The 23,950-nt window shown below is 40.9% G+C and overlaps 1 protein-coding gene across 3 annotated transcripts in view; it reads left to right on the top strand.

The window, feature by feature from the left end:
• Positions 1-23,950, top strand: part of ADAMTS9 (ADAM metallopeptidase with thrombospondin type 1 motif 9) — a 195,145-nt gene that overhangs the window by 66,616 nt on the left and 104,579 nt on the right. For all 3 annotated transcript variants that reach the window (XM_043979758.1, XM_043979759.1, XM_043979760.1), the window contains 8 exons: positions 1,122-1,303; positions 1,389-1,525; positions 2,683-2,800; positions 3,061-3,156; positions 12,658-12,824; positions 12,915-13,044; positions 13,574-13,700; positions 22,238-22,448. In XM_043979758.1, coding sequence (XP_043835693.1) covers positions 1,122-1,303; positions 1,389-1,525; positions 2,683-2,800; positions 3,061-3,156; positions 12,658-12,824; positions 12,915-13,044; positions 13,574-13,700; positions 22,238-22,448 — 1,168 coding nt within the window. The remainder of the gene's footprint in view (positions 1-1,121; positions 1,304-1,388; positions 1,526-2,682; positions 2,801-3,060; positions 3,157-12,657; positions 12,825-12,914; positions 13,045-13,573; positions 13,701-22,237; positions 22,449-23,950) is intronic.

Below are 23,950 nucleotides of genomic sequence, written 5' to 3' on the forward strand. Positions count from 1 at the left end.
GAAGTTAATGAAACCAGTATGCTTCCTCTCTCACTGACTGCCTGGCTCCTCCCTCCCCAGCTCCTGCCCCACCCCCTATTTTGGAGACAGTGGAAAAAGCTTTGGCTTTGGAGTGATCAAATGCTGGTTCTGTCACTTAAAACCTGAGTGACTGAGACTGTCCTCACCTCTCTGGGGGCTCAGTTTCCTCATTCATAAGATGAGAATCTGAGATTACATGACTTTAAAGGAACCCTCTCTCACAAATCCATTAGGTCAATGAACTGTTTTTAAGTTAAAATCATAAATACAAGATCCTTCTATTTATTAAAATTAGAGGTTTTATAATTTTTTAAAATCATATTTTAGCTGGTCTCAAAGTAAAAAATACCTTTGACACTTACAGGATTTATAACCCCCTAAGCAAGTCATTTAACCTCTCTGTCCTCTGGGTATCTCTCTGAGACTGTCAGTTGCACCTGCATTGGTAGTGAAAGTTTCCTTGCACAAGACTTCCCTATACCATTTAGATCACAGGTTTAGTCCCAAACCTTATTTTGTCATGATGCTACAAGGCTGAGGTACAAAAGAATGATCTGAGATCATATATGAGGATGGGAGTGACACACTCTGGAAGCGAAGAATGCCAAGAGTACCACCTGAAGTCAGAAGACCTGCATTCAAATGTAACCTCTGTCATTTACTGTCCATGTGACCTTGGGCAAAAGCCTGTATCTGAGTCCATTTCCTCTGCACGGGTTGGACTTGATGGCTTCTGAGGTCCCTTTTAGCTTTAAGGCTAGGATTCTGTGTTTCTGTTGTATTGTAAGACCCTGGGCAGTTCATTTAACTATGCCTCAGTTGCCTCATCTGTAGAGAAAGGTGATTGGAATAGATGGACACTTGAGGTCTCTTCTATCTCTAGATCCCATATTCTGCATTCCTCTGAATTAATCACTGGCTCTTGTAAAAATGGGAAGTCTACAATCTGGGAGCCATAGGACAAATGACATGGAATTCCTCATGATCAGTAGAAAATAAACTATGAGAGATGGAAGAGCAAAGGAAGTGCATTAAAGATAGTGGTTCTGGAGGAAATCCTACCCCGATTCCACTGTGACACACTCTTTGTATTTTCTCAGGCCTCGGAATGGTGGCAGATACTGCACAGGTCGCAGAATGAAATTTAAATCCTGCAATACTGACCCATGTCCTCATCAGAGGAGGGATTTCCGGGATGAGCAGTGTGCCCATTTTGATGGAAAGCATTTTAACATCAATGGCCTACTGCCTAATGTGCGCTGGGTTCCAAAGTACAGTGGAAGTAAGTAGAGTGGGAAGCTATTTCTAAAGAAGGGAGCCACTGGGTCAAGGTATGCAAAGCCCATCGCTTCCTGTTTCTTTCTTAGTTTTAATGAAAGACCGGTGCAAGCTGTTCTGTAGGGTCGCGGGAAATACAGCTTACTATCAGCTCCGAGACCGTGTGGTGGACGGCACTCCCTGTGGACAAGACACCAATGATATCTGTGTTCAAGGACTGTGTAGGGTGAGTACAGTAACTCATTTCCTTTCAAGGATAGGCACCGTGCCAGATAGTAGCTGAATGTGGCCTCTGAACAATGAAAACATGGCCCAAGGACCTTGGCTGATGGCAGATATGTTCCGCCACAGCTGTCTTCCATGGAAATGGAATTCCCCTTGCATGTGCCCTCCCTTACCTTCCTCTTCCTGACCATGACTCCTATCCCTAGGAATAGCTTGCAATGTTGCCTCATACTGTGACTGTTCCTACTTGGAGCCAGAGAGGCAGTTAGACATAAGATGTCTGTAGGCAGGATTCACACCCTGGGAGGATCATCCCATTGGCTCTGTCCCTTCTGCACAACTGTACTTACTCTGAGAGAGTATATAAATAAGTAAATCCATAGTATATACCAAGGGTTCTTAACTTTCTTTGTGCCATTGTCCCTTTTGGAAGACTGGTGAAGCCTAGAAATCCCTTCTCTAAATAATGTTCTTAAATGCACATTTTGTTGAAATACAGTTATATTCATGTTTAAAAAAAACAACTTCATAGATTTGGGCTTAAGAATTCCTGATATATACAAAATAATTTCAAGAGGGAGAAGGGAGGTCATAATCATGGGGGAAATCAGAAAACCCTTCACATAGGAGATGGTTCATGTTAATAATAATAGGCAACATTAATCTATTTGTAATTTTGTAGCGTTTCAATCCCTTTAAGGATGACAAAGCTCTTTTAAAATATCTCACTTTATCCTCACAACAGCCCTGGGAAGTAGGTGCTCTAGTTATCCCCTCTTTTTACAGATATATCAACCAAGGCAGACCAAGTTGAAGTGACTTGCTCAGGGTCACAGAGCTAGAAAGTGTCTGAGATAGGTTTTGAACTCTGGTGTCTCTGACTCCAGGTTCAGTGCCCTATCCACAGGACCACCTAAGTTGTGCTTTGAAGAAAAAGGAGGCTATGAGATGAAAAGGAAGGAAGGGTATTCCATATATGGGGGACTGTCTTTACAAAGGTGGGAAATGGCATATCATGTATAGGAGATAGTGAGCAGGCCAGTTTGACAGGAATGGAGAGTGTGTGAAAGGAGTAATAGGTAATAATAAACTGAATAAATGCCTCCCTATCTTTCATTTTCATGTTTACCATTCCTCCAAATGCTTTCTTTCTTAAAGCAAGCTGGATGTGATCATGTATTAAACTCAAAGGCGCGACGAGATAAGTGTGGGGTTTGTGGCGGTGATAACTCCTCATGCAAAACCGTGGCAGGGACATTTAATACCGTACATTACGGTAAGTACTACAAGGAGAAAAATGCCAAAGTTAAGCATTTTTAAGCATATGTAATGTGCAAAAAAATTAATATCAAGTGTGAAATTAGTCAAACAATGCTCTCTTCTACATCTGGCTGTGAAAACCACTACCCAGAGGCAATTTGGCATGTGCATTTGAATTTTAGCTCCTCTTTCTTTGTTGGGAGACGCCTTGTCTTCTTCATTCAAAGGAAACAAGCTGCTCAGGACTCTCATGATTGACCTTTATATTTATTTTAGGTTACAACACTGTGGTCCGGATCCCACCAGGTGCTACCAATATTGATGTGCGACAGCACAGCTTCTCAGGGAAGGCAGAGGATGACAATTACCTAGGTGAGATGAACAGGTGTTAAGCCGCTATGGGCGACACATGTCTTCTGGATTACAGAAACAATTGGCAGGTCCAGTGGGGATGGTTTGATTATGCCCTTAGAGACTATATGGAGATAGGGTGATCATTTCAGTGAATAAGATGTTTTTTTAAATGAATAATTCTTCTCCCTAGTAAGTCCATTTTCAGCTTATATAGATTTTAGTGTTTTGAAGCTGTACAGATCATTTTTCACACCATTCATGATGGGGAGTCCAAAGTTAAAAACAAATAATATAGACCATAACTCTATGATTATTTTTAATGTGCTGGCATGGGTGATCAGAGGGAATTCATTATTCCCATTAGGTGAAGTTTTTAAATTTTGGAGTTGGTTCATTCACTTAATGTCTTTTTATGACTTCATGGAATTATAGATTGTTAGATGAGGAAACTGAGGCAAAGTGAGACTGCTGGCAATTTGTCCAAGATGCCTCAGCAAGTGAGTGGTAAAGGCAGGTCTAGGACAGAAGTCTTCACAAGCTCTGGCCTCCTGCTCTTCTGCTTAAAGGGCCATTCCCCTGCTAAACCTTTCAAGTCCTCTCTGGATCTGAGTCAGTGTCCAAGGCTGGATTTGAAGGATCTGGGAATGCTTAGCCTAGAGAAGAAAAGGCTCAGGGGTCAAATGATAGCTATTTTGCAGCATTTGAACAGCTGTCACACAGAGGAAGCATCAGGCTTGATCTCCCTGTTCTCAGAGGGAAGAATGATTGTATAATGGGTAGAAATTGCAAAGGGGGCAATTTTAGATTCAAGGTAAGGATAAGTTTCCTAACGACTCTAGTGATCTCGAAATGGAAAGGGCTGCCTCAGAAGGCTGCGTAAAGGTTCCCTTCTGCTAGGGGTCTCTTGTCAACTATGTCAAGAAACTACAAGGTCTCTCATCATGTGTGGCATAAAGAGAATGCCTTTTATTAACTGATATGGATTGGATTGCACAGCCTCTGGGAATGCCTTCTAATTCTGAGATTCTCTGATCTTCTGAACTGAAACGATCCAATCTAATTATATTAAAAGTGATGATCAGGCAGTGGCTTTAGTGGAAATTAATCCATACAACTTCTTTATATTCTAGCCATTTAAAAGAAAACTTTGTGTGTCTGTTTGGGGTGGTGGATGTGTATTTGTCTTTAAGGCTGCATTTTACACACCAGCTGCTGTGGCTTAAAGACTGCATTGACATATGGCTTTTCAGGGAGATCAGAGGATGGGAATTACTTAGGTGAGATGGGAGGTGCTAGAGATGTGTCCTTGGTCCTATTCTATTTAGCATTTTTATCAGTGATTTAATTTAAGCCATAGAAAGCATGCTTGTCCTATATGCAGATTTTCTGGACCCTAGCCTACCTTTCTAGGCTCATTGTACGTCATTTCCCTTCAAACACTATGGTCCAACCAAACTGGTCTTCTTGCTGTTATTCACACAAAACATTCCATCTCCTATGTTAGTATATTTGGATAGGATATGGCCCACGCCTAATTTTAATTTCTTCCTTGACTGTTTCTAAATGTGGTAGTGAACAGAGTGTTGACCCTGGAGTCAGCAAGATTTGAGTATATATCTGCTTTCAGATACTTACTAGCTCTTTGACTCTGGGCAAGTGACAACTTCTGTCTGCCTGCTTGGTTTTCCTCATCTCTAAATGAAAATAATAATAGAACCCAGTTCCCAGCAGAGATGTTCTAGAGCCAGCTCATAATGGTTCTTGAGAGCTCATTATTCAATTATCACTCTATTTTCACTTCAGAAATTAGCAAATGCTACTCTTTGACCTAGTAATACTACTACTAAGTTGGTATCTAAAAATAGATTTTTTAAAAGTTGAATTCGAAATTAAGGAGATGCCCATCAATTGGGGAATAACTGAACAAATTGTGGGATGAGATTATGATGGAACACTATTGTGCTATAAGAAATGATGAGCAGGATGCTATTTGAAAAACCTGGAAAGACTTACATGAGCTGATGTAAAGTGAAATGTACTGTATACAAAGTTACAGCAATATTGTGAGATGATCAGTTATGAATAACATAGCTATTTTCAGCAATACAATGATCTGAGACAACTCTGAAAAACTTTTGAAAACTGCAGTTTGTCTCCAGAGAAAGAACCAAGAGTGTCTGAATACAGACCGAAGAAAATATGTTTTAGTTCCTTTTTATTGGTTTCTTTTTGCCCCTTTCACAACCTGATAAATGTGGAAATGTTTTGCATGACTACACATGTATAACTTATATTGAATTTTTAAGGGGGTGATGGGGAAAGAGGGAGGAAGAGAATTTGGAAGACAAAGTTTTAAAAATTGATGTTAAAATTGTTTTTACATGTAATTTGGGGAAAAATAAAATTCTAAATTCTAAAAACAAAAAAATAAATTGGCAAATGCTACCAATTAGGATTTGGTCTTCTAAACTTGAAAATTATTAATAATGCAAAATAAAATTACAATTGTGTCATGCATTTCTTTTTCCCAAAGAGCTGGTTGTTAAACATTTATGATCTCATTCCTAGGGGTTGTGAGGATAAAATGAGATATTTGTAAAATACTTTGCAAACCTTAAAACATTATCTAAGTTCTAGTTTTAATAATGAGGATGATAATTCCTAATTCCCTTCAAAGTTTAAGTAAACATCATCGCCTCCATGAGACCCTTCATGATTATTTCAGTTGCAATTTCTTCCCCGTAAAAAAATCTTTTAATGTTTATATTATAGTTGTTGAGATATTATTGTTACCTTGTAACTTTTATAATATTATGTTTGTATATACTTATATAGAACATAAGCTTCTTGAGGGCAGGATCTTTTTCATTTGTCTTGATAGCCCTGGTATCTAGCACAGTTACCGACCTAGTATAGGTGCCTAATAAGTGCTGGTTGATTGATTGTTGACGCTAGACTGAGGATGACAGTTTACTGCATTGAAGGACAGGCAGAATCTAGTAAGATTTCAGTGGATTGGATCAAATAAGGGAAAATTTAATAGAGATCTATATAAAAATCTATACTTTTTTAATAAATCAGTTTCATAAGGAAGAAAGATCTGGTGATCTTAATGGACTGAAAAGTTGACATGAGTCAACAAGGAGAGCAGACAGCCCAAAAAAAGCTAATGACATTGTAGGATGCATTAATAGAGATATCATGGCTAGAATGCAGGAGGCAATGAGTTTACTCCTTTGTGCTGGCCAGACCACATTTGGAAACACGGTGTTTCAGTCCTGGGCACCACACTTTTAGGTTGAGCTAGAGAGTGTGTTCAAAAGATGGCAACCAGCTATAGGAAAGGGATGGTACAGAAACCCAGAGAATCTTCCAAGCTCAAATTGAGTTGAAGAAACTGGGAACATCTGGAATGAGGAGGACACTATAGCAGTCTTTCTATCATGTAGCCAAAATGAGGATTTTTGTGCTGGACCCCAGAGGGGACAACTAGCATCCATAGATGGAATTTGCTTGGTGTGAGGAAAATATTCTTAACAAAATTGTTCCAAAATAGAACTGGCTGGTGAGGAGGTCATGAGTTCCTTGTTACCTTGTTTGAATAGAGACTGAAAGACCAATTATTGGAGCCTTTGTAGTGGCAACTGTCGGTCAGGTTGACTTAGATGACCTGTGGGTTTTCTTCCAACTCTTTATTTTTTGGGTTCTGAGAAACTCATTATTATCATCTCAGTTACTTAGTAAGTCCAATGACACCATCCTGCCTACACTTTCAGATATGATACAGAAATGATGTTGAATATGTGTGTCATTGGTGACTGATGTTTTCACTTGTAAAATGACTGTTTTGACATGGTTTCTTTAGTGGGAAGAGACATAGCATTGAGTGCATGTACCTCAAATCATTCTGACTCTCATAGATTGGCCAACAACAGGTCCCAGCCCAAGCCTCATTGGCCATTGTTTGGCCTCTTAATGGCTCAGAGTGAGGGTAAATAACAATTACTTCTGATTTGGCCAGAAACGCTGAGGATCTTCCCTTCCCAGATTTTCTTCTTCCTTCCTTCCTTCCTTCCTTCCTTCCTTCCTTCCTTCCTTCCTTCCTTCCTTCCTTCCTTCCTTCCTTCCTTCCTTTCTTTTTCTTTCTTTCTTTTTCTATCTGTCTGTCTGTCTTCCTTCCTTTCTTTTTCTTTCTGTTTTTTTCTTTCTTTCTTTCCTTCCTTCCTTCCTTTATTGATTTATTTGTTTTGACTAGGAAAAGGAGGCTATTCTTTGCCTCGCTTTTTATGTAGTCTTAATGACTAAATGGGCATTGACTCAGGCAAACTGAGACCTGGGAAAGACCTTAGCTTAAAAAGGTCTCCTATTGCATCCAGTGCCATCTCTAGTCATCCCGATCTGCATCTTGACACTGGACCCATATAGTTCTGGAGGAGAGAATGAGGCTAGTGACTTTGCACAGCCCTGTGTCACTTAAATCCAATTCACTGCAAGTCATGACATCACCCAGATGTCATGGTTCCCTTCAAGAATAAAGAACCAACAACAATACCATATCCCAACCTATAATAATGAAATAGGGAGTCCTGGAGACAAACACAGGGCAGAAGCAAAACACAAGAGGAGAGATAAGGTCATGGAGCCTGGACCTTGTAAGGAATGAGGTTCATACTTCCCAAGCAGCTGTTCCCTAGCTGCCCACTATTCTCCTGCTTTAAAAAGGAAGAGTGGCCAGACAGCTGGCCTTGGAGGCAGAAAGCCTTGTGTTAAGTGCCGCATCTGATACAGATGGGCTGTGTGAGCCCAGACAAGTTACTGAATGTCTCAGGGCCCCAGCCCTGACTATAAGACTAAAAGATCCAGAGCAGGAGCCGGTCTGAATTGGCAAGGGGGCAGTCCAGGAACATGCTGATGAAATCGTTGATAAGGTAAATGTTTTTAAAAGTTTTTCAGACGTCTGCCTTTATTCTGCCTTCCTAAATAAAAGAATTATCAGGAAGGAAGGGGGAAGAAAACTAACAGTTATTAATCACTTACTATGTGCCAGGCGCTTCGCCAAGTGCTTTACAGATATTATGTCATATGATCTTGATAACAACCCACTAAGATAGGTGCTATTATGCCCATTTTAGAGTAGAGAAAACTTAAAGTTGAAGTGACTTGCCCAGGCTCACACAGCTCATAAGCATCTGAGGTCAGATTTGTGATCAAGTCTTCCTAACTCCAGGCCCAGTGTTCTATCCAGAACCAGGATCAAAGGGTGGAGGTTGCCAAGGGGCAGATTTGGATTTGTTATTATGAAAGGTTTCCTAACCATTTAGAATAGTCTAGTCAGGGGATTGGACACATTGGGTTATGGGGGCTTCTCCCACACTAGATAGCTCTAAGCAAAGACTAGATGGTCAATTGTCAAGGTTATTAAAGAGGCATTTCTTTTCAGGTACAAATTGAACTAGATGGCTATAGGAATCTCTTCCAACTCTGAGACTGTACATTTCTTTTGCCATTGGCAAAGGGCCTCCTTAATTTTTTCTTTAAATCAGCCCCCAGATTTGTAAATATATAACTAATGGATCAAGTTTTCCCCTGCCCTGGGTTTGATGGTGGAGTCGTGCATACATTACTACTAGAACTTCTCATTGAAACCAGTTGGCCCTACATGCAAACTGCTTTATGAATTAATTTCCACCACACTGAAAGCCATGTCAAAGAAAGCTATTTCTTTCTTCTTCTTTAAAAAGGGAGGAGGATTCTCTCCTATTCTTCTCTTTCCTTGAAAAATAATCTTCTTCCGAGTGTGGCCTTGATCCACCTTCAACTTAATTGACCAAGGTCAAGCCCCTGCATTCAGAGGAAGCTGCCAGATAACCTTTTATTCCTCATTGAAGGGTCCTTAATCTCCTTGTAAAGGATGAATGCAAATTTAAAGAAGATTTGTCAGCGAGGACAGGCAATCCAGGCATGTGTGTGTGCGTGCATGTGTGCATGTGCACTCACACACCTGTTGGTTGAAATCTTTTTAAAAAAATGGATATTATGGGAAAGCCAATAGCAAGTGTGCCTCCTTAGATCCTGAGTCATAGTTTTCCAAGTGTGAACATTAAGACCTTGGATCCAGTGAACCATTCAGTGGTTACTTAACAATTTGAGAAGAATTTCACATTGTCATTGAGCTCAGGATAGGTCAATGTTTACCCTTCTGTTATAAGAAGGCGCAGTGAATGCACATGATGACTAATGTTTAATATGTCCCGAATTGGGTCCTGTTGAATGCCCCCATCAAGGTTCAAGCTAGAATTTGTTCCTGTATTAGTTGCTAGGCAATCGGCTTCATTATTCCTCAGTTTGTGGTTAAAAGCCAGACTCCTTTCACGTAGTTCTAGGGAGGGCAAGTTGTCCAGAAGAGAGCTTTTGTGTTAGCATCAGCATGGCTGTGATGTGTGGAATACTGGGGAAGCTAACTCAGGAAATTAGCCTGTAATCACATTAGTTTGAAGTGGTGCGGCCGAAGTAGCAGCAGTGATGGGGGCTGTTTTCAGGAAATCGTTGGTTTCCTAAGGGGCTAAAGCAGAAGGCCTGGCTGTTAAAACATTTGCATATCCCTTCAAAGGTGGGTAAAGCAAAACCATCCCCCATCCCCACCCTCCACTCCGCAAAGCTGCCCCTTCAGAAAGAACCATGCTTAGTTTTCTCTTGGGATTATCTGTGGAGAGATTTAATTCACAAATAATAGCTACTTTGGAGATATTTAATTTGCCTTTATCAGCATTCACAATTATAGCATTCAGCACTGGAAGGAATCTCATAGGCCATATTGGTACAGTGGAAAGAGCATTGGCTCTGAAGTCAGAGGAGCCAGAATCCAATCCCAACAGCAATTATTTGCTGCATGGCCTCAAACCAGTTCCTTAGCTTCCCTGGATCTCAGGCTCCAGATGAGGGGAGCAGATAAAAGAGACATGGAGGTCCCTATCTAGGTCCAGGATCCAACTGCTTTGGAGCAAGAATCCACTCTGCAAATATATCAATAAGTTATCACACAGGCTTTTCATGAAGACCTCAAGTGAGCTGGAACCCACTTTTTCTCGAGTCAGCCTAGTTTAGAAAGTCATCTTTCAGTTATTTGGCATATTAGGAAATAATAGGTCACTGTGCCAAGTGTCCATGATAATTTACTCCAGTGATGGACAGTAAGAGTTTATAACATGTCTGATAAGTTTTAGAGTGGTACCTGATTCTAAGTGACTGGCCCAAGGTTGCACAGTCAGTACCTGTCAAGTAGGCTTTGAACCCATTCGATCCTTACTCCGATTCCTGTATATGTGGCATCGCATATGCCACACTGCCTCTCTCACTTTGGTTTTTATAAATTGGAGACAACCATCAACATATTTCTCAGCCAAGCTGAATCTTAACCTTCTTTTTATTTATTTATTATTTATGAATTCATTCATTTGTTTGTTTGCTTACTTGTTTATTGATTCATTTATTGATTCATTTATTCATTTTATTATTCATTCATTTGTTTGTTTGCTTGTTCATTCATTCATTAATTGATTGATTGGTTGATTTGTTTGTTTATTTTTTTAATTTATTATTGAGGGGCAATGACGGTTAAGTGACTTGCCCAGGGTCACACAACTACTTAAGTGTCAAGTGTCTGAGGCCATATTTGAACTCAAGTCCTCTGAATCCAGGACCCATGCTTTATCTACTGTGCCACCTAGCTGCCAACTCCCTTTTATTTTTAAAGTCCATACAGTTAGGTCCTGTACTGTGACCAGTGACCTGGGAAACAGTCTCATTATTCAAATTTTCATTGTTTATTCACATTGTTTTAGAACCAGTAACCATATTTAACATATAATTTATAACTTCAAACATTACAAATTCAAATAGTACAGCCACTTCCCATGATTCAGAGCACATTCATCATGATCTTATAGTTTTAATCTTAGAATAATTGATTTAGAACCAGAAGAGACCTCAGGGATTACTCAATCCCAGTCAGGGATTACCCTTCTCACTGTACAAATAAGGAAACTGAGACCCAAGGAGATTCAGTGATTTTCCCAACTTCACAAAGGTAACATATATATTAGAGATATGGTTTGAACCCAGGTCCTCTGACTCCTCAAAACAATTACCTTTGTACTGTACTCTGTGCTCTTTCTGATGCTAAACATTTTATTTAGTTTCATAGCCTACAGCATCCTTGCCCATTTAAATCCCTATGTCTACCACCCCACACCAGGAGGGAGGTTCCAGTGAGCTGTACATGAGCCCAAAGTGAGTAGAAATAGGGGAGATAGAAAAGTATAGCAGACAAATTTGATGAATCTCCAAGTGACCTGGAATTTTCTTTTTCAATTTGAATGGAGTCTACCCATCCACTACATAATTTAAAGGACTTGCCTTGTGAAACACCAGATTGGGATGGTCCAGAGACTTGGGTAGCTTTGTTGGCAGCACACTCTACTGTGTCCATATTAATGACCTTGATCTAGGAGCCATGTCAGGAATTCTGTCTTTTGTGGACCAAGTGCCATTGAAGCAGCCTGGTCTCCAGACCAATGATCCACTGAGCCTCACTCAGCTTGCATCTCCAAAGCACTTTCTTCTTAGATTCATGCTATCTGAATTGTAGTGGAAACAGAGGCTGATTGCTAGTTATTTCCAATTAAAACTTTATTGGTCTTTTTTTATATCAGTTATTTACATGTATATTCACACACCCACATCAAATGAGCTATCCTTTGTAACCAATAGAGCCAGTTAAGGAAAACCAATCAACAAAGTGACAGTGGCACAAATTGTATGCAGTACTCTCTACCCATGGTCCCCCACCTCTCCAAGGAAAAGAAGAAGGCACATCTCTTTTCTTCCCTGGAGCCAAAATTAGTTCTAACAATTACAGCATTTAGCTTCAAACTATTCTTTTAAGTTATATTACTAGAGTACTTGTGTATATTACATCCCTGGTCTTACTTGGAATCCAAAGGAGGCTGCAGTGAGACAGATGGCAAGGCCAAAGTAAGACAGGGATTATGTCCCTTTTCATCATTGTATTCTTAATACCTTAACACATGCTAATTATAATGTTAGTTGTTTGCATTTAAGCATATATAGCTCTGTTCAGGACTCCATAATCCTACATGTAGGCCCTCCAATGAAAAGGAACCTCCAAACAAGGAAGTCCATCTCCTGGAGATCTGTCTATTTTGTTTTTGTTTTTGTTTTGTTTGTTTGTTTTTTGTGGGGCAATGAGGGTTAAGTGACTTGCCTAGGTCACACAGCTAGAAAGTGTCAAGCCTCTGAGGCTGGATTTGAACTCAGGTCCTTCTGAATCTAGGGCCAGTGCTTTATCTACTGTGCCACCTAGCTGCCCCCAGAGATCTGTCTCTTTTGGAGCAATTATAAAGATAAGGGGACCTTTTCCAACATGTCTGCTTGAGAAGTCCCCATTTCTACTAACCGCCCCCCCCATCAAGTCATTGAATTCAATGTCTTTCTCTTTAGCATTATCCAGCAGCCAAGGAGAATTCCTACTCAATGGAGACTTTGTCGTAACCATGTCCAAAAAAGAAATCAGAATCGGGAATGCCGTCATCGAGTACAGTGGCTCAGACAATGCAGTTGAGAGGATCAATTCAACTGATCGGATTGAGCAAGAGATCCTGCTTCAGGTAAACTTCTCAGCCCAGATCAGCTGCCTTTTCTCTTCCCAGCAAAGACGGTCTCTGGAAATGATCTCTTTTTGTGTGTCTACTCTTCAGGTCCTCTCAGTGGGCAACTTGTATAACCCTGACGTGCGTTATACATTCAACGTACCAATTGAAGACAGCCCTCAGCACTTTTACTGGAACAGCTATGGGCCCTGGCAGGCGTGCAGTAGACTCTGCCAAGGTATCTTCTCCAAGTTTGGGTTTTGCTTTGTTTGCTGAATTGGTGACCTTCCTTCAATCTGTGAAGTTCTGGGTCCACACACTGTTCTCAAGTCTCCTTTTTCCATGTCTTCTTGATCATTTGAATAGTTAAGAATATGTCTTGTTGGGGGCAGCTAGATGGCACAGTGGATAGAGCACCGGCCCTGGAGTCAGGAGTACCTGAGTTCAAATCCGGCCTCAGACACTTAACACTTACTAGCTGTGTGACCCTGGGCAAGTCACTTAACCCCAATTGCCTCACTTAAAAAAAAAAAAAGAATATGTCTTGTTTTACTGGGCCTGGCAAGTTTGCATATGCAGATGAACCAGTAAATAATCATCTTTGCTGTGTTCCCTAAGTTTGTTTGCTTTCCCTCCAGGGCCAGATTTGAAGTCAAATTATCTGAAATCTTTCCCCCTGCCCCTTCTCCTTAGTAGATAATATAATGCAGAACTTTCCTGCAATGATAGCTTGTTTTTCTTTTTTCTTCTTTTTTTTCCTTTCTCAGGAGAACGGAAAAGAAAACCTATCTGCACCAGAGAATCTGATCAGCTCACAGTTTCAGATCAAAGGTGTGATCGGATTCCTCAGCCAGAACCAGTCACAGAACCTTGTGGCACTGAGTGTGAATTAAGGTGAGGCTGTGGATTTCCCTGTTAGTCCTCTGTTGTGTTAATATTGCTGTGGTTTTCAGATTTGCCTTTACTCTCAACTCCTTCCCTGGCTTCTCAATGAAAACAGCCTCTGCCAACTTCAGGTCATTTTGGAACTGACTATCCAATTCCCATATCATGACAGTTTCCTACTCTTCCTTTGCCTATCAGACTGACAACTCCAACCCAATCTGCCAAGCATTTATTAGAGCCTCCTATGGGCCAGGCACTGCACTGGGCACTGGAGAAACAAAGGCAAAACCAGATAGAGTCCTATGCACAAAGAGCTTCATTACCTTATTCAGCAGCACTGTGTCATATCACAGAATCAGAAGACTTTAGAGTTGGGGAGGGGGAACTTTTGTAGCCATCATAAAAAGTGGTGAAATACACATCAGACTGTGTTGCTACTTGACGGGGAAAAGGTAGAGCCCAGAACATTATTCATTTCAGTAAAATAATGTGTAGAACACTGAGCTTAGAGTCAGGAAGACTTGAGTTCAAGTTGTGCTCTAGATTTTTTCTAGCAATGTAACCCTTGGCAAGTCACTTCACATTTTTGAGTCTTAATGTCCTTAATGTGTAATAGAGATGATAGTAGGACCTACTTCAGAGTGTTGTTATGAGGATCAAATGATATTACTTATGTAAAGCATTCTGTAGAACATAATGTGCCATGCATGTTTTTGCTGCTGCTGTTGTTTCTTCATGTTGTTCTTCTTGTTCTTCGTCTTCTTTGTCTTATTCTTCTTCTTGTTCTCTTCCTCCTCCTTCTCCTTCTTCTCCTTGTCCTTGTCTTCCTCCTCCTTCTTCTTCTCCTCCTCCTCCTTCTCCTTCTTCTTCTCCTTTTTCTTCTCCTTCTCCTCCTTCTCTTTCTTATCTTTGCCCCTCTTCCTCCAGTATTACTATTATCATTATTTTGTCAATAATGCATAGTAAGCAAAGAACTTGCCTTGGAGACAGAAAAACCTGGAATTAAGTCCTATCTCTGACCAACATATTGATTGTATGACTTTGAACTAGTCATGTAACTTCTTGGTGCCTTAGGTAACTCTCTTCCTCTTTGTTATCCTCATAACCACCTCTAATTTAGTCTCTTTGATGGCTGAATAAAAAGTCTCATGAAACATAGCCAAGAATGGTCAACTTTCAGTGAATAAAAATCAGGCAACAAGCATTTATTAAGTGCTTACTATATACCATACAAAGAAGGTACAGACTTTCACTGAAAGAGGGAATATTCTCATCTAAGAGTTCTCTATATCAAGAAATTATAGGTCTAATACCTATCAGCCAATATTTTTACTATTGTAAGTAGTAGTAGTAGCAACCATCCACTTTGATTTTTTTAAGTCATCAAACGAATGTGATGACCAGTCAATTTAAAATTACTATTTAGAGGGTTAGTCCCACAGAGGCATAGCTTGAAACCATTTTAGAAATGTATGTTCCTTAAGGGCAGGGGGGAGTCGTCCTTTATCTCCAATGCCTCATACATACAAGCTACTTAATACTTTTTGAATCTAATTAACTTAATTTTGTATTATTTGTATGTTGGAACAATCAAGCACATCCTCACGCTCTGATCATCTTGATGTGGGAAGCCATTCATTCATTCATTCATTCATTCATTCATTCATTCATTCTGGGTTATGCATAATTGATGGAGGTATTGTATCCTCAGTCACATCTTCAGTGATAGAGACTGGCTGGTTCACCACTTTCTGTGTATTTTGTCTTTTCAGGGAGAGAGGTAGCAGCTCTCAGGAACCCTTCCTTGAGTTCCTCTCTATAGTCTCAGTGTCACTTCTAAATCTATTAATTGGCTTCATGGGAAATCTCATGAATCAAACATAGCCAGGGAATGGCAAATCCCACAGGCAAAGCACATGGAATGTTGAACATTCCCATTGTAGGTCAGTAAAGGACCAAAATAAAAACAAACAAGCAAAAAACCCAGGCTAAGTTTGTACAAAAGACTTACAGTGATAGTATAAGATTATAAGGAATAAGTGCTTCTTTCAGGGCCCTTTTTCACATCTATAGTAGGAGGGCCAATTTGTGGCTGAGACAGTATTGGAGGTTGGGTCTAACCTTTTCTTTTTGTCTCCATTCCTGATTGGAGTTACTCTCTTTCTCCCCATACCACCATCATTTAGCTTTGACAGTGTCAGTCAATGCCCTGTTTTTTGCAGGTGTTGACCTTGAATAACTTTCTATCATCCCAGGAAAATTCACATAAAATTTTCTTTTAAAAGGGAACCCATCGAAAAGTAGCCCAGACTTTTTAACTTTGTCTCCTCTAAACTTGTTTGCTTATCTATTAAGTAGGGAAAATAAAAGCACCGCCTCATGAGGTAATTGGGAGTAGGGCATAACTAAGATAATCTATATAAAGCACTTTTCAAAATTTAAGGTGTTTTGGAGTCCAGGCATTTGAATTAATCAGTGAAGCCAATGTAGATGAGGCATTGTATCTTTTAACTCATATTCCTAGAGGGCCATTTAGGGCTTGCCTAATGTTCACAAAGCTAGTCAGAGATGGGTCTGGAAACCAGGTCTTCGTGACTCTCAGTTGAGCCACGAGTGCAGAAAATTGACTTTACCCATGTAGATCAGGAACCCATGTGAAACTTATTAGGTTAAAGAACCTTCTCATAGTATCAGAGCTACTATGTGTCAGTCAGAACTTGATTGCTGACATCTCCTGAATCCAAGGCTGGATTTCTGACTACTATACTAAGCTATAAAAGTTCTATATACATGATAGTACTTAATAGATACTTATGTTGCTACATCTTAGGGGAAAGAAGTAGAGATAAAAAAAAAAGTCAATTCACTCAAATGGTAGTTGCAACACCAAATCTAGAAGCAGAAAGACATAGGTTCAAATCCCACTGTAGATGCTAGCAAATCTCTGAGATGAATATTCTCATCTGTATAAGAGGGATAATAATGGTAGTTTTGCTTATGGTGTTTTTGTGGTAAGATGTACTAGCTGGAGCTAACTACAAGTAGAGATACTCAGAGGTGTGCTGTAGCCAGCTTGAAAATGACTGATTGTTACATTTTCAGCAAATGCTACAAATCAGGGCTTGATCTGTTGCATTTTTTCATTGTCTAAGTTTAATAAAGTGGTGGATAAAATGTTTAGGATGCATCCTAAACTTGAAAATATATCATGAGTCTCCCTGGAGAGCTGGTTGTTAAATATTTGCCAGCATGCCCCTGGATAGGATTATAATAGGAAAGACAAAGGAAGAAAGACTTGCCACAAGTTTCCAGAGGCCCTAGTTACAACCTTAGTGGTGTTTTCATTTTCTTTTACATTATCTGGCTTTAGAAACATTGTTCTGAACAGAAAGGGATTCACATCTAACTCTTGTTGTGATGCTGGCAATTGGCTGAAAAGTCAGGCATCTGCCCTCCATCCAGGTCTGCTTCTCTGAGAGCAAGGCTGGATAATAACAACTCCTCAGCCTGACTAAAGAGCAGAGTACAATGGTGACATCATGGCTCAGCCCAATGCAGAGTAGAAGTGGGTGAAAAAAAATCTCAAGAATGAAGATTAAAAAGAAAACTCCCACATTTGCACAGTTTTCTCACAGGATGGCAAATATCCCTGGGGAATATAAGGGGCCATACAAATGCACATTGTTTTATTGATTCTTAGGTATTCACCAGTGTCACAGGGAGTGACTTATCTGCAGCACTGGACAGCAACAGACCCAACTCTTGTTGAGCTTCTTCTCTTTAAGATTCATTGCAGTGGGCAGCTAGGTGGCACAATGGATAGAGCACCAGCCCTGGATTCAGGAGGACCTGAGTTCAAATCCAGCCTCAGACACTTAACACTTACTAGCTGTGTGACCCTGGGCAAGTCATTTAACCCTCATTGCCCTGCAGAAAAAGCAAACAAATAAACAGCCAATCAAACAAATTGGAGTCAGGAGGACCTCTGTTTAAGACCTCCTTTTGAGATGTAATAGCTCTGTAACTATGGGAAAATCACTTCATTTGTCAATGCCTCAGATGACTTTTTAAGACCACAAGTTTCAGATGGGTTTGCCTCAGTTTCCTCATCTGTAAAGTGGAGGTAATGATAGCTCGTACCTTATAGGGCTATGGTGAGGGTTAAATAAAATAATATATGTAAAGTACTTCCCAAACCATAATTATATATTATATATAACATATGATATTATATCATATCATATATTGTAATTATATTTTATAATATAGTGTATATATTTAGATAATAAATTATATTGACTGACATTATTATATTTGCAAAATTATATTTTATTACATAAATAAAATCACAATTTAAAAAAAAGACAGGATCATTAAGTGAGAGCTGGAAGTGATTTTTAAAAGCCATCTAATCCAACCTCCTCATCTTACAGGAGGAAAGTGAGATTCAGAGAGGACCCTTGTTGTTTCTCCTTCATTCTCGAAGAGGAGCATGAAATTGGGGTGATGTCATGACTTGCAGTGAATTGGATTTAAGTGAGGGAGGGCTTTGCAAAGTAACCGACCTCACCCTCTCCTCCAGAGCCATCTGGGTCCAGTGGCAAGATATAGATCAGGACTCCAGGAGATGGCCCCAGATGTTTAAGACAATTAGGGTTAAGTGACTTGCTCAGAGTCACACAGCTAGTAAGTGTCTGAGGTGAGATTTGAACTCAGGTCCTCCCAACTTCAGGGCCAGTGCTCTATCCACTGTGCCACTTAGCTTTGCCTTAATAGAGCACCCAGAGCTTAGCACAGTGGCTAGCACATAGTAGGTATTTTTAAAATGTTTATTGACTGACCTTATTATTAAGTAACTTTCCCACTGTCAAGCAGCCAGTCAGTGTGAAAGTCAGGATTTGAATCCACATCTACAACTCTATCCATTAGGCCACATTCCCTTTTATTTAATGGTACCTTTCCTGGAGCTTTGGCTAATCCTTAAGGCATTAAGATCTCATACTTCTCTATTATTCTAAGGTTTAAAAGATGTTTATTTCACAATAGCTCTAGCTGTCACCCTTCCCACCACTCCCCATTTTACAGATGGGGGTACTAAAGTTAGATAATTTAACATCATTACACTGTCTGTAAGTATCTTCTGACCTCATTTCCTGCCTTGTCTCTGTGACATATCATGCTCTTTTCCCTTGAGAATGTGTTCCCTTTTTGACTAGAGAGAGGATAATAAAGTTTGCAGGGAACTCTCAAAGCCACGGGCCCAGCTAGCATTTTGGCAACCTAAGGACCGGATGCTTGGCTCCCTCAACTCAGGATGGAAAACAGTGGAAAAATATTTCTCAAGGATATGGTGACGGAAAGCCAAGAGAAGGTAGCCAGGAATCAAAGAGTGGATGAAAGTCCCAGATCTCCCTGTTGAACTTTTCCATATAATTACCTTACTTCCTCAGGGAAATGGAGGCCACCCTGATTAAGCTATGACAGGATGAGATAAAACATTGATCTATGGCCTTTTATTCAAGGTGTTCCTTATTAGAACAACCCCCTCCCCAAGTACCATTACATTTTTAAAAACAGAAAGCCACTAGAGCCTGCTTCACTTTGCCTGTCATTGTACTCTGACCTACTGGGACATTTCTGTGGGACACTAAGAGAGGTTTGTGTCACATATTCCCTTAAGGCTTGGACAAGCAATAGAATACACCATTTGACAAAGGCAGAAAATGCATTGGAGACTAAGGGACTTCAGGAGGAATGGTTATAACACTGTGAGCCTTGGCGACCATTTTGGGGATGGAAATGTCTTCCTGATATCTCTTTGCTGTCTCTGCCAAGAGAAGGCGATGAGGGTGGTGAAAGGCCTTGAGTTGTTCTTTCTGGAACAGGAGCTGTTTTGCCTGAAGAAGTCTCAGAGAGGACACAGCAGCGGGCTTTAGGTATTTGTAGAACTATCACAAGAAAGAGATTATGTTGGTTCATCTTGGTCCCTGAGGGACCAATGGGTAGAATTTCCAAAAATAGCAGATTTAGGCAGGATATAAGAGAAAAAATCCTGACAGAACTGTCTAGAAGTCGAAAGGGCATCCTCAGGGGATGCTGGCTTCCCTTTCTTTGGAGGTCTTCAAGAGAAGACTAGGTGGGTGACTACTTGTTAGTAGAATATAGAAGGGAGTTTTTCTCTTGGATATAGTTTGAAGTATATGACCATTGACTCCAGCTTTGAAATTCTGTGATTCAGTCATCATCCTACCCTTTCAATATGATTGTCACCCAAAGTTTTGTTCTTGGCCTTTTCTTCTGTCTTTGTCCTTCCTTCCCCTCCTCCTCTCCCTACCCTTCCCCTCCTCTTCTCTTTTCTCCTCTCCTCTCCTCCCTTCTCTCAGCGGTCACTCTCTTCATGGGGGACTGTCTGGACCTGTGATTTCATCAATGTAAGAAAAAGCCAATGTGGAAACTCCTTCCACCATTCATATTAGCAACTTACTTATAAGTCATAGCCTTAGATTGAGAATTTCTGGAGGGTATTGGGGAGCAAAGTAAACAAAGGTAATGTGTGTTAGATTTTGGTCTTGAGTCTTGTGGTTCAGCTCTCCAATGCTGGCTCTCCATCCACCATGCCAGACTGGCTCTCATCTCTTCAGTTAAGGATGTGGGAGAAGCCATGTTCCCCAGCCATAACAAACATTGACCATCTCTATTTTAGAAATAAGAAGAGGCCCCAAAAGGCGAAGTATCTCACTTAAAGTCACAAAGCAAGTGCATATCAGGGCTGGAACTAGAACCCCATTCCCCTGACATTTCTCTCAGTTCTCATTGCTGACTCATTAGGGCACTCTCAGAATCCCTATCCTTTCAGTGAAAGTGGCCTTCACTATGGTGTTTGGGATGAGCATGAGAACTGGTCACCCAGAACTGGCTGGTTTCGTTATCACAAATCTGACATTATGTGCTAGCTCCCTGGAGATGGTCGATGGTCTCTGGTGTCTGAAGGAGGGAAGGGGAGAAGAAACTTAGATGGACAGAAGAAAGGCCCCAACCTTTGTCCTCCACTCTATAGAATGTCCTTCTTCAGTTCCTAATGGAAATTAGAGGGGAAATAATGCTTCACTGTACAAAAATTTGCTTTGCTCATGACCTTTTCAGGAATGCAGCTCTTGTGTAAAGTGAGATACTGGTGCCAGCTACTTTAAATTCATTGTTATTTGGAATCTGCCAGCATCAGATGGCCTATGACCTGGGTCATCGAATTTAAAGTCATTGGCATTCTCCAGCCGACCGGATTGTACTTCACCATTGAAATTGCTGGTTTAGTACCAATGATGTGTCTTTTGGATCAAGAGCCCTTAGCTTGGATAACTCCAAGCATGACAAACATCTACGAACAGGCAAGAAAGGGGGATGTGAGGCCGGCATCTCCTCCCCTCATCTTTCCATCCTGATGGGAGTGGGATTACAAAGAGGGGCTCTGACTAGACCAGAGAGGTCCCTTCCTTTGTGGAAGGGTTCATCTGCCCTGCTTGTTTTCCCTTCATTGCATCCTGCCTGGGATAGATGGAGATGGGATCATTCTTAGGGTGTAGCAGCCCAAACTCATCAGACTTAGAGATGGAAGGGAGCTCTGAGATCACAGAGTAAACCCTCAACTTGACAGATGGGGAAACTGAGGCCTGGAGAGATGAAGTCCCTTGCCTGTGAAATGCTTTACTTAATTGTGGTCAAAACAAATGTTGAGTAGTCTGAGTTCTTTCCATTGGATTTTTGTAGTTCCTTGAGTTTCCCATTAAGTAGATTTGACTGTATTTGGACAAATACTAGTGATAGCCATGACATTGTGGTCAGGCCTCATGGGTGAAAACAACTTTACATACTTCATCTTGTTTGAGCCCCACCAAAACTCTGTGCAATAGCTAGTATAACAGGTGTCCTAGTTTTGGAAACCCAGCAAATGCTAGATTACTGGATTGACATGGGGTCAAGAAGGGCTGGTTCGGATCCCAGCTTAGCCCTTATAGCTGTGGGAGCCAGGACAAGTCCATTTCCTTGATTATGTCATCTGTAAAGTAAAGATAATCATAGTACTGAGAGGCTTGGATGCATAAAAAGTGCTTTGCAATGATTAAAGTGTTAGCTGCTCTTAGCTTCAGTTTAGAGCTAAGGAACCAGAGTCTTAGATTAAAAGACCTGCCTGAGGGTATTGCTTGGACCTAATGATCCTTGGAGGCCCCTTGGCCAAAGCCCAGAGACGGAAAGTGACAATGTAGCCAGAGCTGCTGACTCCCAGGTCGGATGCTCCTTCCACTGAGCCACACAGCCTCTCCAGGCTCCTAAGGAGATAAACTCTGGTGACTGCCATGTTCTTTCCATGTACTTTGGCCGCTGGGAGAAATCCAAAGGAGAAGGTGGTTGGGATTTGGATTTTGGCAGCCCTGCCTCAACATTCCATCCATCATTGTTTGCATGCCACAAACATCAGCTTTTCCTGCAAATGATCCCCACCAGTGAGAGAAGAGTCATTTGTTTCCCCTGCCCTATTCTTTCCTGGGTAGGTGGCACGTTGCTGGCAAGAGTGAATGTAGCACCCAGTGTGGTTTGGGTTACCGAACTCTAGAGATCTACTGTGCCAAGTTCAATAGGCCTGAAGGGAAGACAGAAAAAGTGGATGACAGTTTCTGCAGCAGCCACCCCAAACCAAGCAACCGGGAAAAATGCTCCGGAGAATGTAACACGGGAGGTTGGCGGTATACAGACTGGACAGAAGTAAGTCACTCCTGAGCATGGCAATATACACTTTTTATTTTAAAAAAAAGCAAACACCCCTCTACTTTTGTCTATTCCTAGCTTCACATTTTTAAAAAACGTTTTATTGATATTTTTTGTTTTCATTTACACACACACACACACACACACACAGAGGTATGTGTTGGAGCCAGCAAGAGATAAGTATTAAAATTCCAATGTGGGGGGCAGCTGGATGTCTCAGTGGATAGAACACCGGCCCTGGAGTCAGGAGTACCTGAGTTCACATCCGGCCTCAGACACTTGACACTTACTGTCTGTGTGACCCTGGGCAAGTCACTTAACCCCAATTGCCTCACTAAAAAAAAAAAAAATTCAATGTGAAGATTTACATTTTGGAAACCTAGCAAATGCTACAAAATTAGGTTTTCAGTTATTGTTGTATTGGTTGTCTAGACTTAACAAAGTAATGGAGAAAATGTTCATTCAGATTCAACTTAAAAGCATGTCCTGTGATTTGGAGAGCTGGTTGTTAAACACTTTGCAGCACACCACTCTGTATATGTATGTGTAATGATTATTTCTTAATACCAGCTTCCCCACCAGAATCTTCCCTTGTAACAAATAAAAACTGAAGCAAAATCACTTGACCCTGTCTGCTAGTGTATGTAGCATTTCACACCTGTAGCACACCTCCTCTCTCAAGAGGAGATGAGTGTGTTCTATCACTAGCTCTCTGGAATTGTCCTAGGACCACAGATTTTAGAGCTGGAAGGATCCTTACACATTGTCCAATCCAACGGCCTAGTTTCTTATAGATGGGGAAACTGAAGGGCAGAGAGAGGTCAGTCACTTGATTGATCAAGATCTTGGAGGAAGTTGACTAGCAGACTTTGGATTTGAACCCAAGTCCTTTGACTCCAAATCCATTATTCTTGGTTCTGCACCCCACTGCCAGGATGGGTCATTATGTGGGCCTTCATTCTAATGTTTGCTAGTTTTACATTATTATATATAATATTCTCTTTATTTAATGCCCCTTGCTGTGCAGCCCTTCACAGTTCAGTGTGATTTTTTTTCCCCTGGTGATTTAGTTCTAATGTTGAAATCCTCATGAATGTGATGAATAGACTGGCCAAATGCTCAGACTTTGGGAAGAAGAGAGATGCCATTTGTTGCCTGAGTTTAAGGGACTATAATAAAATATTTTTTATAGTGGGAAGAGAACAGACCTCTGTGAGGAACTCCTAAGTGAGGAAACTCCCTCCACTAAAGTGAGTCAGCCTTTTCCCTATAACTCTGAGAGAGCTGCCTGGTCAAGTGACTTGTCCAAGGTCATGCAGCCTATATGTGTCATGTGTGACTCCAGCCCTGATCTTCCCAGTCTTTTTTTTTTTTGAGGGGCAATTGGGGTTAAGTGACTTGCCCAGGGTCACACGGACAGTAAGTGTCAAGTGTCTAGTGTCTGCATCCAGATCCGAACTCAGGTCCTCCTGAATCCAGGATCAGTGCTCCATCCACTG

The sequence above is a fragment of the Dromiciops gliroides genome, chromosome 1 (genome assembly GCF_019393635.1).
Source record: "Dromiciops gliroides isolate mDroGli1 chromosome 1, mDroGli1.pri, whole genome shotgun sequence".
Classification (NCBI taxonomy): Eukaryota; Metazoa; Chordata; class Mammalia; order Microbiotheria; family Microbiotheriidae; genus Dromiciops; species Dromiciops gliroides.